We start from the raw sequence: 16,978 nt of genomic DNA, 5'->3' as shown, positions 1-16,978 counted from the left end.
CGGCTCAGGTCATGATTTTGGGCTCGTGGGATCAGGTCCTGTGTTGGACTCCACGCTCAGCGGGGTGTCTGCTTAGGGTTCTCTCTCCCTCTGCCCCTTCCCCCAGCTCGTGCTCTCTCTCTCTCTCTCTCTCTAAAATAAAGAAATATTTTTAAAAATTAAAAATATGTGGGTTTCCAGACTGCCTCCTGCCCTCCCCTGTGGGGTGAGGGAGGTGGCTGTGCAGGGAGAATGGGACCTGGTGGGCTTGAGCCCCGCGCTCTGCATCAGTTCCTAAGAGACATGTGTTGACACTCCTGCCCCTCCTGCTCTGAGTACCCAGTGGAAGTCCACAGCTACTTTTCAGGTTTACTTTTGGCATTTTGCATTGTCGACCCATGGCAAAGCTTTTTGATTGGTCTAGAAGAAACTCTAGAATAAAGCAAGATCTGGACTGTGTCTGGAAAGATGGCATATTTCTTTCCTTTGGTTGCTTGTTTATGCCAGAATGTTTTCTTATTATTTATAATTATAATTTTACCCAGCCCAGAGTTAGAGGTACTTGTTATGATTAGAAGATTTGAATTTTGGGCCTCTGGGCCTCTGAAAGGACCAGAGCTAGTTTCTTGAAATAGAGGGAGTGCTTTGGGTTCACCTCATTCTGCACATTGAACTCGCCTTCTGGAAGGTACTTGACATGTCCTCATCAGTTTCTTTACGAGTCCTTAGTAGAGTGTTCAGTGTGATTTGGACAAACAGAAACTAGAGTCTAGGCAGGAGTGCCAGAGGCGCTCACGAGGACGGTGACCAGCTCTGCACCTTTCCCTTGGGTCTGGGTCAGCTGAGGGGCCAGGAGGGAGGAGGGGCTGTCGTTCAGGGTTCTGGGAAGCAGCCTTGAGTAGGGGAGGGTTTGGGGGGAAGAGAATGTGCTCAGTATTGCAGATCCTTTTCTCTGTAGTTCGTTATAAAGAATAATAAGCTGCCTTTTCTCTGCATATAATAATTCCTGAATCATTAGAGTCTGAGTCGGTGTGATTTTAGTGTATGTAGCTTGACTTGATCAAATTACAAAGGTCTTAAATTACCTTAGAAATACAGTTACTTTATTCCATCTCTGTCTGCATTAGATATCTCTTACTACTTACTCACATTTTCTAGTCTCTTTGGCTAGAAAATCACAGCCTCTTTGTTCTGTAGGCTCATTGTGAGTGGAGAGGAGGTTAGACCCTGTTGTGATGGTGCCTAATAGGTTCTGTCGCATTTTCAGGACAGAAAGTAGCAACTCCTTCCTCTCAGAACTTGCATACAGCTTGTCGGTGGCATGAGGGTCATGGAACCACAGCCCCTGGTCCTGTTCTCCTTTACCAGGGGGAAGAAATACTAGTGCCATAGTCCCCTGGAGTGACACTTCCTGCCTCCAGATGCCCCCTGTGCTCACTTCCCTTTTTCCTCCTAGTAATACCACATTACAGGATTAACAGCCTTCGGCAGGGGCTCCTAAAAAACCTCCCACGTTTTTCACTGCGGCTTGGCGGTCACTTCTGAGGGCCTCTTGACCCTCACTGGGCAGTCGTAAGGATTGTCTTGTTCACGGGGAGAGTGCTCTGTAGTGTCGTGGTCTGGGTCTGCTTTTCTCAACCCACAGTCTTGGAGTCTACCTTCTTTCTCCTCCAAACATAGAATGTCTGTCTGTGTGTATTTGGAGGAGGATTGTCTTCTTTCTCTGGTGGAGGCACCAGTAACAATTTGATTTTCCGGAGGAATTAATAGAAAGGTATTGTTGGTTATTAGCTAAACCCTGTGATGAAACAATAGTAAGTATCTGTGGTTATTAAAATATTCCAAATCTCACAGAATGCATTTATTTGTAAACAATTTCACAAAACACAGACACAGTCTAGCCTGCACCTTCATGTTGCCAGCGAGGTGACTGCCTTCCACAGGCTTACGTGGTGTTCATCACAGCCCATGACTGGTGTGACACTTGAACAGTCCCTGAGTTGGGCTGTAAGGTAGAATTTGATACATTTTGATTTCTGAGCCCACCTCTGGCAAATGCAGTATTTCAGGCTGTGGCTAACAGTTCTGTTAGAAGGTTAATTGGGGGGAATTTAAAAGTGAGTTTTAAATATCCCAGAATTTTACAGTGAGTTACCACCATTTTGAAACTTTAGTAGTTTAATTTTGATTTTAAATTTAAACATTAATGTAAACACATGAAATGATGTGGATGCATGACTTTCCTCCAGCTGTTCCTGACTTTTTGGAGGGCTCAGGATCAGGTGTGCTGCCAAGAGTTATTCAGGTTGCAGTGGGGAGCTTTCCTGAAATCGTCTGTAAACTGTGAGCCAAGCTTTTAGAGTAGGGGTTGAGAGAGAAATTTTCTGTATGTGCCTCACAAGATTATTTTGTGGATCAAATTTAAAAAACATATATGGAAGCATTTTGGAAAGTGCTCTTGTTACCGGAAGATGGTGTCTATAATACTTGCCAACGTTTAGCTCATTTTTCTCCTTTGCTGGTTTACTGAATACTTGATACTGGATTAATTCATTTTAGATGGCTATGACAGATTCCTATAAGCTAATTCTGTGCTCAGAAAGATTTTAAAGGATTGGCTTATTTTGGCTCTGTTCATCCCTAAGAAGGGAGAGGCCCGCAGGAAAGGTCAGATGACAACAGTGATAATCCTTGGTTTCCTACCTGGAAAAAAGATGGAAGTTGACATTTTTCCTGTTGGAAATTGCCTCCTTCCCTTTGGTGCCGATTTCCCACCCTTCCTTGTTCCCCAGGTCCCCTTCTTGCCCCCCTGGTGGCCACCCTGCCACTCTGTTCCCAGAGCCGTGTGTCAGCCTCCGGCGGAGGGGAAACACCCTGAGCCCCTTCTTCACTCAGGGAAGAAGGGCTGGTTCCTTCCAGCACAGTGCTGCTTTTAAAGTTGTCTGCCCTCTGCAAGGGCTGAGTGCTAGGTTTCTGCTTTGCAGGGCACTAAAACTGGGGCACATTTTGATTTCTCAGCAAAGAAATATATGAATTCTACGTATTTTTTTATGTTTCATAGAATTCAATTCGCCACAATCTCTCTCTGAATCGTTATTTCATCAAAGTACCACGTTCCCAGGAAGAACCAGGCAAAGGCTCATTCTGGAGGATAGATCCTGCCTCTGAAAGCAAATTAATAGAGCAGGCTTTTAGGAAAAGACGGCCTAGGGGCGTGCCTTGCTTTAGAACCCCTCTGGGACCGCTCTCCTCTAGGTAAGGAAAAAAGACAAACAAAAAGACCTCACTTACTGGTCAGTGAATTTACCTTCCATGTATTGGTCAATTTTCCTTTTGCAAGTGAAGGAATTGCCAAATGCATTATGATTAAATGTTTGGGGTGGGGATTTGAAAAGAAGTGTTGGATGCTACCCATGGACTTTTTCTTAATAGTGGTCTGAAACAGTTCAGATTGTTGATGAAGTTTTCTTTAAACTGTGTTCCCATGTTGCCGTTGTGGCTTCATCGGACTCCTTACATATGGCGTTTGATGAGCAGTGTGTGTCCCTTTCATTTGGCATGTGAACAGCTCTTTAAAGCCGCATTCAGGGTTGACTTACACAATGTTAATTGCCTGATTTTCAAATTATACATTTTTAGCTTATAGATACTCTGTTTTTAACAAACAAAAGAAATGACCATGACGTAAATCTTAAGCCCCTGCCTCCTTGCACACTGCTGGCTCCTGATGCCGGTGGATAGGAGCTGCTTCGAGAGGGCAGCCAGTCCAGCTCCGCGGCGGTGTAGCCTGTGCTGGGCATGGAGCTGTGGTTGCCCAGCGCTGGCACACTGGCTGTCACAACTGAGTGAGTCTCGCTGGGGATCCATCTCAGGTCATGGGCATTCGCACAGAAAGTAGGACTTACAGAGCTGTAGTCGGTTGGCAGAAGACAGATGACACCCCTTTTTTCGGAATGCACTTTATTGAAACAAGGCAGCTTTATGAGTGCTTTACCTGTAAAAATCCACTGTCTTCTTTTTGGTAATCCAGAAGTGCCCCAGCCTCTCCCAATCACGCTGGAGTGCTCTCTGCTCACTCCAGTGGTGCCCAGACTCCCGAGAGCCTGTCGAGGGAAGGTTCACCAGCCCCCCTGGAACCTGAGCCCAGCGCCTCACAGCCCAAACTGGCCGTCATCCAGGAGGCACGGTTTGCCCAGAGTGCACCAGGTGAGATGTGCAGAGACAGGGCAGGCATGGTGGGCAAGGGGGTGGGTCAGAAAGGCAGGGGCGCCAGGCTCCTCAGAAGGAATGCAGCAGAGGCCTTGGCTCCTTTGTACCTGGTACTTTCTGCACAGTGTACCTGCATGCTGTAAGCTCTGAAAAGCTAATAGCGCTGTGAGTATTTAAAAAATCAATGACCGTTGTTTTATGTAAATAGCTTGTGTAGATGCCTGAAATAATTTAGAATTAATCTGTGTCTTAGTTGCTTCATCATTCAAAAATTATGAAAAAATCCCCCACCCAAAGAAATAACACAAATTAGACAAACTAGATACTGTTTCGCAGCAGAAACTGTTCACTTAATGAATAGGTGAGCATTTCATTACGAAGTCGCAATGCAGAATAAAAATGTGTGTTCTGGAGAATTTAAAAACAAAAAACAAAAAATAATATAGCGTGGAAATGTGTCTGAACTAATTCTGTTATGGTTCCTGTTTGGTTCGCAAGATGTGCATTTTGATAGTGGGATTCCTGACCATGCTGACAACATGTCACCCATGTGTAACCCCTGTCACCCGGGTGTCTTTTCCTTTATTCTGTGCCAAAACCAAAAGGAGCAGAGGTTGGTTGGCAGAGCTTGTAACTGTGTCTGGACTTTGCGGTTCCCTTGCACCCACCATAAGATAAAGACTGATCCTGGGGGAGCATGGCCCCCTTGTTTGGGCCTCCATAGGTAGCTTCTTCCCATATACTGTGTCGACATTTTCTTTTTCGTGAGGAAAGAACTGTGGGAAGAGGTGTTGGAACAGATCTGAATAGAGCAAGAATTGTATTTTTTGCAGTCAGATACATGAATTAGGTATCTCCATTAAAATACCCCATTTCTCCCATCGTGAGTGACTTCACTGTTACAGGGTGAAAGAGGGCACGTCCTCTCATTAGTCTGTGTGTTGTGAGTGGGTGGTTGTACTTGGTCGGCTCTGGGACACAGTTGGAGGAAGATGGGCGACTGCGCCTCACCCCTGCTCCCTTGTCTGCCACAGGCTCGCCTCTGTCTAGTCAGCCCGTTTTAATTGCCGTGCAGCGGCAGCTGCCGCCGACGATCAAGCCCGTCACCTACACAGTCGCTGCTCCCGTGACCACCTCGACCTCCCAGCAGCCTGTCGTGCAGACGGTGCATGTCGTCCACCAGATCCCTGCGGTGTCCGTCACCAGCGTGGCCGGCCTGGCCCCGGCGAGCACATACACTGTCGCCGGCCAGGCCGTGGTCACTCAGGCGGCCGTGCTGGCCCCTCCTAAGGCAGAGCCGCAAGAGAATGGAGATCACAAAGAAGTAAAAGGTGAGCAACAGAAGCAGTTGCTGCAGGTGGTTTCTCAGGCTCTCAGACGCCCAGCAGACTTGTTCGCCCAGACACCTTTTCTAATCATGTCATGTCTTAGGTTTGCTGGCCACCTGGTGAGATTTCTGTAAGCTTTCCAGTAATATCAGTTGGTATCATTTCTTTGCCTTTTTAAATTTCAGTGAAAGTGGAACCTATTCCCGCGATTAGCCATGCCACACTGGGCGCTGCTAGCCGGATCATTCAGACGCCACAGACCACCCCAGTCCAGACGGTTACCATAGTGCAGCAGGCACCTCTGGGTCAGCACCAGCTACCAATAAAAACTGTAACGCAAAATGGGACTCACGTGGTGCCAATCCCTGCCGCCGTCCATGGCCAGGTGAACAATGGTAAGCAGTGTCCTCCGCGGGTAATAGGGTACAAATATCAAGAGTGAAGATCCTTTGCTCTTTTATGAATGGCAGTGTTTCATGTTTTGGTTCCAACTGTTAAAATTTTAATTTTTTGTCTGAGGAGATGTTTGCATTTCTAGGCTATAGGAAACCTTTTTTTTTTTTTTTTTTTTTTAAGATTTTATTTATTTGTCAGAGAGCGCAAGCAAGGGGAGCAACAGAAGGAGAAGCAGGCTCCCTGGTGAACAGGGAGCCCGATGCGGGACTCGATCCCAGGGCCCTGGGATCATGACCTGAGCCAAAGGCAGATGCTTTACCAACTAAACCACCAAGGCGTCCCTAAACTTCTAGGAAACCTGATAGTGCTGTAGGGTACCTGGCAAGTGGTTGTGGGTGTCAGCTCTCATTAGATCCCACTGGAGGAGCCGTTTGGGCAGAGATTAGTGTTTCTGTAAATATTAGAAATACTCCTGCCTTGTCGTGTGTAGATACCTGGGTGTGGTCTAGAGGTAACAGGAGGTTTGGGTGCTGGTACCCACCTGCTGAAATGCCCCCTGGGAGGGGTGCCTCAGCAGATCTGTCCAGTGTCAGTGCCCTCCCCTGGGCGTGTGTGTGGTGTGCCTGTGTGTCTGACAGAAGCCAAGAGTCCTGTGCACATAGCTCTCTGTGAATGTTCTGACATCACCTAGTAGAGAAGACAGGACAGACCAGGGGAGCTTGGATTTTAAAGGCACAGAGAACTTCCTTTCGCCAAGGCTTGTGGAGCACGATGAAGGGTGGGAGTCCAGTGTCCTTACTGCTGCTGCTCTTTGAGCAGTGGCCCCTTGCGAGGCGTGTGGAGCTCCTGCTGCCCGTCAGGACTCAGCAGTGGCCTGCAGAACCCCAGGCCGTAGAGTCAGGCTGCTGGCCAAAAGCAGCTCTATGTGTCCACAGACAGTTCCTTTGAAAGAGAGTGGGGAACAGAAGTCTTGCATTGACCTTCTGCCCCATTCCTGAGCTGTTACGGAACAGAGGAGACCTGCATGTACCTCATGGGATTCAGATTCCCACTCTGCCTCACCCCAAATGCAATGGAAGAATAAGATCTGGAACTTTTTCTGGGGAAGACTAACCACCTGAGAGTTCTTTGTTTTTAAATAATAGCTGACATATGCCAGCCTGTGGACAAACGGAGAAATTTGCAATGTTACCCATTTAAAATGCTTTCTTCTCAGGCTCTGTGTCTCCTAAGTATTAAGAGTTGTTTGGGCCTTGCTCTTTTCTCTTTGAATAAGATTGTCACTGTGGCTGGTGTTGATGCAGCAAACTTGTCGGGTCCTGGGTGCAGCTGGAAGCAGGTGGCATTGGGAGGTGGATGGTCGGTCCTCTCCTGGTTGGAGTCCTGCTCAGTGTGTAGCCATGGTGCAGGCCGGTGACTCCCTCTTAGAGACCCTGCCTGAACAGGTGTGGCCTGGGGGCCCAAGAATGTGCATTTCTAACACATTCCCAGCTTGTCTGAGAACCACTGGTGCAAGTCAGTGGCCTTTTAGGTCCAACTCTCTGCTGGAAGGAGTTGGAAAAACTGTGTATCCCTTTCACATGTGTAAGATGGTATCTAAAATTCTTCTTTACAAATTTAATAAGCAAAGGATTAAGTTGTCCACTATTGACAATACTGATATTTTAAAATAAAAGTTTTACACCGTTCTCCTAAATACGCTGCTGGCTCTGAATACTGCCCTGATTTGATAACCACTCTCAGACCGTATCAACACCCAGACAGGCCCTCCTGCCCTTGTCACTGAGTCCCATGCCCTCACGGATCTTGTACGAATGCCAAATATTTTAATGCTCGAATGTGGTTTATTGAGGACTTTTTTTACTCTGCAACAAGAGAATGCAGAAATGTTAAAGATTTAATTGTGACTATAAGGGTTGATTTATCAATTGTTATTACTGCGGTCGATCAAAACCAAAAACACAGGGGCGCCTGGGTGGCACAGTTGGTTGTTTCCAACTCTTGGTTTCAGCTCAGGTTATGATCTCAGGGTCATGAAACCCGCATTGGGCTCTGCGCTCAGTGTGGAGTCCACCTGAGATTCTCTCTCCACCCCCTCTCTGCCCCTCCTGCTCATGAGTGCTTTTTCTCTAAAATAAATAAATATCAAAAAAACAAACACCAAAAATATAATTCTTATAAATTAAAATTGCATTAAAGATGAATTTCTTAATCTCGGGCTTTAAAGAAAGCCACACAGTTACTGACAATCCCCGCAGGGTCAGCCCTGAGAACTTGTTCCCTCTCAGAAGAAGGAAGGGTGGAAAAAATATTGTAACTTCTTCCAGTTTTAGTCATCTTTTAGCAAAAACCATTTTAATTTATCTGTTTATTGGTTCTTTAATTTGGTTGCAGTCTTTCATTTAGAAATCACTGGCTTGGAAAAGGGTTTTTATCCGGTCAGCAGTGATACCACGTCACAGCACCTGTGTCTTCAGTATCCCTTTGTTTCACGCGCCATCCCGACACGCTCCTCCCCAGCGGCAGCGCCCAGCTGCGTGGGTGAAGGAGGTGCTGTTGAGAAAGGGGAAGGACGTGGCCGATGAGCTTTTAAGACCCCATGGGCAGGGAGGGTGGCCTGGAGGTAGCTCTCCTTAGTGTCAGGTGTCGCTTCGGTGCTGCATAGCCTGTGACTTCTTTACCCGAAAGTCACTCTTGAGAAAGGAAAGCAGTACCTGTTATTAATCAATTGTGAAAGTCAGCAGCTTTGATATTTTTTTTTAAGCTTGTTATTATGGAAAATGTCAAACATTCCGGAAATTAACTCAAAGCCGATCTTGTTCCATTCTCCCCCATCTGTTCCCCACCCAGATCCAGACGTAGTGTTATTTCATCTATTAATATTCCAGCATTGCTAAAAGAACTTCCTTGTACTGTGTAAGCACCATACCATTATTGTCATTTTTTAAAATTAGCAATAATTCTTTTATACGTAGTATCTCTTTAGGATTCAAATCATCTATTTCTTTTTTTTAAAAAGTAGTAAAATATACATAACACAGTCGACCATTTTAAAGTGTACAAGTCAGTGGCATTAAGTACATTCACAGTGTTTTGAAACCATCATCTCTAATGAGTTCAGAAGAAACTGTGTACCCAGTAAGCAGCTACTTCCTGGTTCCCTCTTACTGAGCCCTTGGTGGCAACTAATCTGCTCTCTCTGTGGATATTTACCTACACTGGACATTTCCTGTAAATAAAATATGGGGCTGTTTATATCTGGTCTCTCTCAGGGAGCATCACATTTTGAGGTTCATCGATGTTGTAGCCTAGGTCAGGTCTTCTTTATGGCTGAATAGGTTTCCATTTTTGTTGATTCATTCATCAGCTGATGGACATTTGGGTTGTTTCCACCTTCTGGCTGTTGTGAATAGTACTGCTGTGAACATTTGTGTATATGCATTGAGTCCTTGTTTTCATTTTGGGGGATTGTAAACCTAGGAGTAGAACCGCTTGTTAATATGGCAAGTCTTTGTTTAATTTATTGAGGAACTGCCAAACTGCCACAGTGGCTACAACATTTTGCATTCCCACCAATGATATGTGAGGTTCTGATTTATCCACATGCTGACCATCACTTGGTATTTTCTGTTGGTTCCCCCCCCCCCCCCAAGGCCATCTTCCTGGGTATAAAGTAGTACCGTGAGTGTGATGGGGTGGTTGTTGTTTTCTTTGTTTTTTTAAGAGCAGGAAAGTGGAGGGAGGGGCAGAGGCAGAGGGAGAATCTCCAAGAGATTGCCCCGCCGAGCGTGGAGCCCGGGGTAGGGCTTGATCCCATGACCCTGCGATCGTGACCTGAGCCGAAATCAAGAGTCAAAGGCTCAACCGACTGAGCCACATAGCCACCCCAGGTATCAGTGGTTTTGATTTGCATCTCCCTCATGACTAGTGGTGTTGAGCATCTTTTTATGTGCTTGGTTATTTGTATGTTTTCTTCAGACAGATGCCTATGTAAGTCTTCTGCCCATTTTTTGTTGAGTTATAGGAGTTCTTGATATATTCTGGATACTAGGTTCTAATCAGATATGTGATTTGCAAATATTTTCTCCCATTCGGTGGTTTTATCACTTCACTTTCCTGATGGTGTCTCTGATGTACCAGTTTCAATTGTGGAATCTTGTTTATCTCTTTTCCCTTTTTGTGTCTTGTGCTTTGAGGTGTCCTAGCTAAGAATCCATTGCCACATCCAAGGTCATGACTACCTACCCCTATGTTTTCTTCTACTAAGACCTATATAGTTCTAGCTCTTAAGTTTAGGTCTTTGATCCATTTTGAGTTAATTTTTATATATAATGTGAGGTAAGGGCCTCACTTCATTCTTTGGGATGTGGATGCCTAGTTGTCCCAGCATCATTTGAAGAGACTGTGCTTTCCCCACTGAATGGTTTTGTCACCCTTACTGAAAATCACTTGACTGGAGAGCCTGGGTGGCTTAGTTGGTTAAGCATCTGCCTTTGGCTCGGGTTGTGACCCCGGGGTCCTGGAATTGGGCCCTGTGTTGGGCTCCCTGCTCGGCGGGGAGCCTGCTTCACCCGCTCCCTCTGCCTGCCAACTTTCCCTGCTTGTGCTGTCTGTCAAATAGATAAATGAAATCTAAAAAAATAAAAAATAAAAAAATTTGTTTAAAAAAATAGAAAAATCACTTGACCTCAGATATATGGCTTTGTTTCTCTCAGTTATATTTCATTGATCTTCGTGTCTGCCCTTATGCCAAAGCCACAGTTTTATTATACTTTTGTAGGAAGTTTTGAAATTGGGAAGTATGAGTCCTCCAACTTTGTTCTTTTTTTTTTTCAAGATTGTTTTGACTATACAAATTTTAGGATCAGCTTTTCCATTTCTGCAAAAAACACATTGGGGATTTTGATAGGGACTGCACAGAGCCTGTAGATTGTTCCAGGCGGTAGTGCGGGGTGAATAGCACGTCCTTCAGTCTGTGAGCATGGACGTCTCCATTTGTTTAGGTCTTTAATTTCTTTCAGCAGTGTTCTGTAGTTTTCAGTGTAAAAGTCTTACTTAAATTTCTTCCTAGTTCCTTTGGAATTGTTTTCTTAATTTCCTTTTGAAGTTGTTCATTGCTAAGGTATAGAAATACAGCCAGTGTTTGCCTGTTGATATTGTCCCCTGCAACTTTGCTGAATTCATTTACTAGTTGTAATAGTTTTTGGTTTAGGGGCTTTTCTTGTGTGGATTTGCTAGGGTTTTATACATATGAAGATTATGTCCTCTCCAGGAGAGATGTATTTCTTTTCCATATGGATGCCCTTGACTTCCTTTTGCTCCCTAACTGCCAGGGCTAGAGCTCCGGCGAGCTGCTGGGTCTCAGTGGCAAAAGCATGCATCCTTGTCCTGCCCCTGACCTTAAGGGGAGGGCATCACCTTTTGCCATCGAGGCCAGTGTTAGCTGTGGGTTGTCATCTACAGACTCTATTATGTTGTTTTCCTTCTTTCTGGTTTGCTGAGTAGCTTTATCATGAAAGGGTGTTGAATTCTGTCACATGCTTGTTTTTTTCTTTTTTAAAGAGAGAGTGTGCACACAAGACAAGGGTGGGGGTGGGGGAGAAGGGCAGAGGGAGAAAGAGAATCCCAAGCAGACTCCCCACTGAGCAGGGAGCCCTGCATGGGGCTCAGCCCCACGACCCTGAAATTACGACCGGAGCCGAAAGTTGGACCTTGACCAGCTGAGCCCCCCAGGCGCCCCATCACATGCTTTTTCTGTGTCAAGATGATCATGGGTTTTTTCCTTTATTAATGCAGTGTGTTGCATTGGTTGGGTTTTTTGTATGTGTAGTCACCCTTGCCTCCCTGGGGTAAATCCCACTTGGTCATGGTGTATAAGCCTTTTAATACGCTGTTGAATTTGGTTTGGTCATGTCTTGTTGAGGATATTTGTGTCAGTGTTTGTCAGGGAAGTTGTCTGTAGTTTCCTTGGAGATTTTGTCTGCTTTGGTATCAGGGCATGAATATGGAAGTCAGGCCTGGGCCAGTGCATGATGGACCCCCTTCCTGGCAGCTTCTGGGGCTGTTCGACCTGCTTCCCAGAAAACGTGCTTCTGACCATTCCTCAGGCTCCCTTCCCCCACTGGCCTGTGTTCTGGCGGGAGGTACTCAGTCGGTCTCTGCCGAGACCGCTACCCTAGGCCTCTGGCGGGGGGCACGGGTGTCGAGAGGAAAGGTCGCCTCACTCTGGTGACCGTAAAGGAGAAGTCCCGGACTAACGCTTAACTCGTCGTCCCGAAGAGTCTCCCTCGTGCTCGCGGCCGTCACCCCTTCTTGCAGAAAACAGCCTCCAGGCCTCCAGCTTGTGCTGCTTCGAGGTCCAGCTGCAAGGGGTCTGGCCCTGCCACGTTCTGAGGAGGTGGAAGGTTTCAGGGGCTGCAGGGGCCCGCATGCCGTGCCCCGCTGCGGCACTGTGTCTGGAGCAGCACAGGGTCTGCGTGTCCGGTGTGACCTTTTGCCCTGCGCCTCCCCACGGCTGGTCTGCAGGAGCGGCTGCCCCCACTCCTCTGAGGGGCTTGGGAGGGCGTGGGAGGGCGGAGGCACCCGCTTGAGGGGGCGGTGTTGCTCCCTCACCCCTGCTGTTGTGAGCTGTGGACAGGCTGACTGCGCCTCCAAGCACCTGCTGTGCCACCACGCCTGAGGCTGGTGCTCTGCGGGACTTGCAGAGATGACCATGACCTCATGCGCTTGACCCTCCATACTCGCCCACTCACACTTGTTTGTAATCCGCAGCCTGTACTCACGGGGCACACGTGTTGAGGGTGGCACAGTCCTTGAATCTGGCATGCTGGCTTCCCCTGAGGTCGAACATGACGGGACCCTTCCTCCTGGGCTTGGCTCTCACCATAAACACCTGTTTTTTCACAGCCCGTTAGTGCCCTGTTTTTTCACGTTTTGTGTTTTTTGCTGATGTTCCTGTTTAAAATGAACCCGAAGCACAGTCCTGAGAAGGTCTGGTCTTCTCAGGTTCAGGCACTGCAGGCTGTGATGTGCCTTATGGAGAAAACGTGTCAGAAGAGCTGCTTTCAAGCATGCCCTCAGTGTCCGTGAATCACCACTGTAGGTTAAGTAAGTTGTCTTTAACCAGAAACACATGTAAAACAAGGTGTGTGTTAGTCGGGTGACATAACGGCAGCAAGTGCCTGGTGCACTCTGTGGCTTGTGTTGGGCACTGCTTTCACTGGAGGGCGGGGGGGACAGTGTCCCACTGGAAGGACTTGGGCTGCATGTCAGCACTGCCCCAACAGCCACATCGGCCCTTGTTCCTGAGACAGGCAGGGCACTTAGTCTTGAATGAAGGAACGCACAGTGCACAGGAATCAGAGGCCCCCCATTAGCCATAACCCCCCATTAGTCTAGCTGGCCCCTTTGTCCCCTGAGGGCATGGCCACGTACAAGAGCCCCACCTTGGCCTCCTGTCTAGGTCAGGAGGTATGTTTTCCACAGGGCCAGGGTCTGACAGCTCTCCGGGTGGCCGGCCTCCAAAGCCCCCTTGGGGCCCATCTGCCCCAGAGGATGCTCTCTCTCCAGCCCCATGTGTCACACACAAAGCCAGCTGACAAGCTTGGCAGATGAAGTATATGAGGTCACCCAGGTGGCCGAGATCTGGAATACCTTGGCTGTCCGTAGCTCGTCCAGAAAAAATCAGGTAGGACAGGTGTTGTCTTATGAGTGGGCCACACGGCAGTGATGCCTGAGGCCCCTGTGTGAGGAGGAGGGGTGGAGATTGTCCAAAGGACATTTCCTGAGTCAAGTACAAGAAAGGTAGCTCCAGCCTGCAGAATTGCTCTCTGTGCCCCTGGCTCACCCCGGCGGCCCCTGTGCCAGCCCACTGGTCAAGCAGAGTCTGTGTATCCCCTACACCCTCTCTGCGTCCCAGCTTCTTGCACCCCTGCACCTCCTTGGATGAATCCGTCGCCAGGCACCAGGGGTTGGGGCTGGTCTCCTTGGCCTTGCATTTGAGTTCCTAATTTGCCTTTCTGTAGCCCGAGTCCGTCCTTCCTTCCGAGTTACCAGGGCAACCTTGCGCTCATCTGATAACTTCCACTCCACAACACGTTCCCCCGTCTGTCTTCTTCCCTCTTCATCTCTGCTTCCCCGAGCTGTTTCCGGGGTTTGGTCTGAGGCGGGGCCTGAGGGTAGCGTCAGAACTTAGGTACCTCACGTTGGGACACTGACAAGGCTGGCAGTTCTGCCGCTTCCCAAGGGAGGTCCAGGCCTCCTTCTTCAACCCAGCCTTGTCTTACCACTTTGAGGAAGCGGCACTTTCTTTTCTCATCTCCTGGCGTTGACCTGCTTGCACACAGTGTGGGGGCAGGTGAGGGCCAGAGAAGTCCCATGCTGGCCCGGGATGAAGAGCTGAGAGGAAGTGCTTGGCGGTAGGGGTGGGGACCAAGGAGAAGCCGGGAAGCCAGCCCAGGGGCTTGTAGGCACACGTCTGCTTGTAAACTCCCTAGATTCACGGGGCTCCAAAGGGTATTCCCTGGCACAGACGCGGGGCCGTCCTTGTTGCAGCTGTTAGCCTGAGCCACGTGCCCGCTCCCCTCCTCGTGTGTGGAGTGATCAGGAGTATCCAGTGTGGCGGGGGGCACGAGGGGCCTCGGCCTCCCCCCCAATTCTGTGAAAGGTACACACTACACTATTTCAAGTAATAAAGATGCTGGCTGTCACTGAGAATACCCATTGCTAACTTGCTCTAGGGTTTTTGGTCCCCAGGTGTCCAGTGCAGACTCCTGTGCCCCTGGCCACTGCGGGCCATACCAGTCCCACACAGTAGCCAGCCCTTCAGGCAGAGAGCCTGGACCGTGGGTGCCTGGGGTCCCCTGGGGGCCTGATCGGGGACAAGGGTGCACCCAAGAACATGGGGTCTGACTCACTGTCTCTCTGCAGCAGTGGCGAGTCCTCTGCACATGTTGGCGACACATGCCTCGGCGTCGGCCTCCCTGCCCACAAAGCGCCAGAATGGCGACCAGACGGAGCAGCCGGAGCTGAAGCGGGTCAAGACAGAAGACGGCGAGAGCATCGTCATCGCCCTGAGTGTGGACACGCCGCCGGCAGCCGGCAGGGAGAAAGGGGTCCAAAACTAGCGACTGGACAGCTTTTCTTACTTTAGTATCAACTCTGTGGTGCCAAAAGGAGACACTGCCACTCACCGACGCTCGGAGCGCGTTATCTCGGTGGGTAGAGGGCCCTGCGGTTGGACTTCACCTCAGCACTGAACACACAAAACCCAGGTGGCCTTAAAACTCCTAAAAGACAGAAGTCACACCTGAACAAAACCACATGCAACAAAACCTGGTTCCGGCAGTGTCTCCCCACCCCGAGCTCAGCTTGTCACTCCGGAGCGGAGCTGCTGGGACAGGGCGGGGACTGTCCCCACCGCCCTCCCCAGGACCCTGGGGGCTGGCACTGGTAGATGAGACAGTATTTTGTTGTTCACATGTGGAATTAGAATATTTTGAGGTGTACTTTCTTTACAAAATAACGGGGTCTTTGACATTTCCGATCGCTCCATTTCTACTCTGGAAATTTTGGAATCACACAGGACCTTTCGTGTCGATTTCATTTGGGGAAAAGAAACAATGTAGTTTTGTTTTTGTTGTTTGTTTTCAGCCTATGGAATGATTTCCTTTTGTCTGTCCTGTTAACGTTCAGATGGAGCTACTTGATGACATCTGCAGGTTTTCCGTGTTAGAGCAGGTGCCGGATGCATCTAGGACGGACGGACAGACTGGACAGATGGACGCCCATGCTGGGCCGCATGTTAACCATGACTGAAAGAACTGCTGGATTCGCGGAGCTGCACTTAACTGGGTCTCTTTCCTGCTACTTTTTGTTGTTTGTTCCTTTGTGTTGACTTTGTCCCTGGCATAATTTTCCACTCTAAGTAAAACAAGCCTCCTAAGTGTTGTGTGTGTTTAAAACGACAGAACTGTTCCTGTTTCATTTGGAAAAAAGATTCGGTCTTATACCACACACCCTTTTCAGACAAGTGTCACAGGTCTCTCCGTGGCATGTTCACTAGTCACTGTCACCGGTTCTAGGCACAGAGCCGTCGTCCAACCAGCTGTCCACCTGATGACACTGCGGTTTGCCCGGCTCATGGGGAGCAGGTGCTGGGGTGGCTCAGAAGCTGCATGTTAACACAGGGGTCTTGGAAACATCCATGTCCTTCTCTGGTTTGTAACAGGAAATCCCCCTCAGCCTCTCAGAACTGAAGCAGTCCTAAAGCTGACTTCTCTCCTACAAAAAACAAAAGTGAGACGAAAGGAAACAAAGGTGAGACCGTGACAGTAGGGGCCCCACCTGGCCTCAGTCACACTGCCCCAGAAGAAAACCGCTGGCCTTTCCGGAGTGTTCCAGGGGTGAGGGCTTTGGCCTTGTTGTGAACTTTTAAATGTCATCATCATCATGTTATTTATTTAAATGTAGTTATTTTGGTATTTAATTTTTTTTAAAGAGAGGAAAAAAACCCTGTATTTTCCTGGTGGAATGAAACGGCTCAGAATGGTATATTTAGGCAATTTTAAAACATTTATTATTTACCTACAGACCAAATATGATAAATCTGTTCTAAGTATTGTGTGTCAACCCACAGTATGGAGCTGTCACAATGTTATTGCAGATAATGCATATTAAAAATTATGAAATTACTGCACACTAGCTGGATTTATAACTCAGCCATTTAAAAAATAAAAACAAAACCATCATGTGAATGATACCACGTGTGTGACAGTAGCAGAATCTAAGCTGCAAGCTGAAGCATGGATGGATTGGAGCACCTCAGGGCAGCAGTCTGCATCTTCCAGGCACTTTACAGATAGATACCTTGGAATGTATATTTTTGTCTTTTTACTCAGAAGGTTTGCAATTTGCAAAATAACTCGGATTGCATTGTGTCTTATGTAGGGTCAGGTTGCTCCACTGAGTGGTCCAGACCTGCCAGTCATGGCCACTGTAGGCCCTGCCTGAGCCCTGGGCAGTGGTCGAGACTGCCCCAGCGGGAACACTGGATTGGGCACATGCAT

At 48.1% G+C, this 16,978-nt stretch overlaps 1 protein-coding gene across 1 annotated transcript in view; it reads left to right on the top strand.

The window, feature by feature from the left end:
• Positions 1-16,604, top strand: part of FOXK2 (forkhead box K2) — a 65,836-nt gene extending 49,232 nt beyond the window's left edge. The window contains exons 5-9 of the mRNA XM_088028080.1: positions 3,041-3,234; positions 4,010-4,185; positions 5,223-5,519; positions 5,702-5,911; positions 14,841-16,604. Coding sequence (XP_087884206.1) covers positions 3,041-3,234; positions 4,010-4,185; positions 5,223-5,519; positions 5,702-5,911; positions 14,841-15,037 — 1,074 coding nt within the window. The 3' untranslated portion in view covers positions 15,038-16,604. The remainder of the gene's footprint in view (positions 1-3,040; positions 3,235-4,009; positions 4,186-5,222; positions 5,520-5,701; positions 5,912-14,840) is intronic.
• Positions 16,605-16,978: the final 374 nt, after the last annotated feature.

The sequence above is a fragment of the Eumetopias jubatus genome, unplaced genomic scaffold (genome assembly GCF_037043125.1).
Source record: "Eumetopias jubatus isolate StellerSeaLion01/CBP00866 unplaced genomic scaffold, mEumJub1_p1.0 scaffold_10, whole genome shotgun sequence".
NCBI classification, from domain to species: domain Eukaryota; kingdom Metazoa; phylum Chordata; class Mammalia; order Carnivora; family Otariidae; genus Eumetopias; species Eumetopias jubatus.
This window is presented reverse-complemented; position numbering and strand designations above follow the sequence as displayed.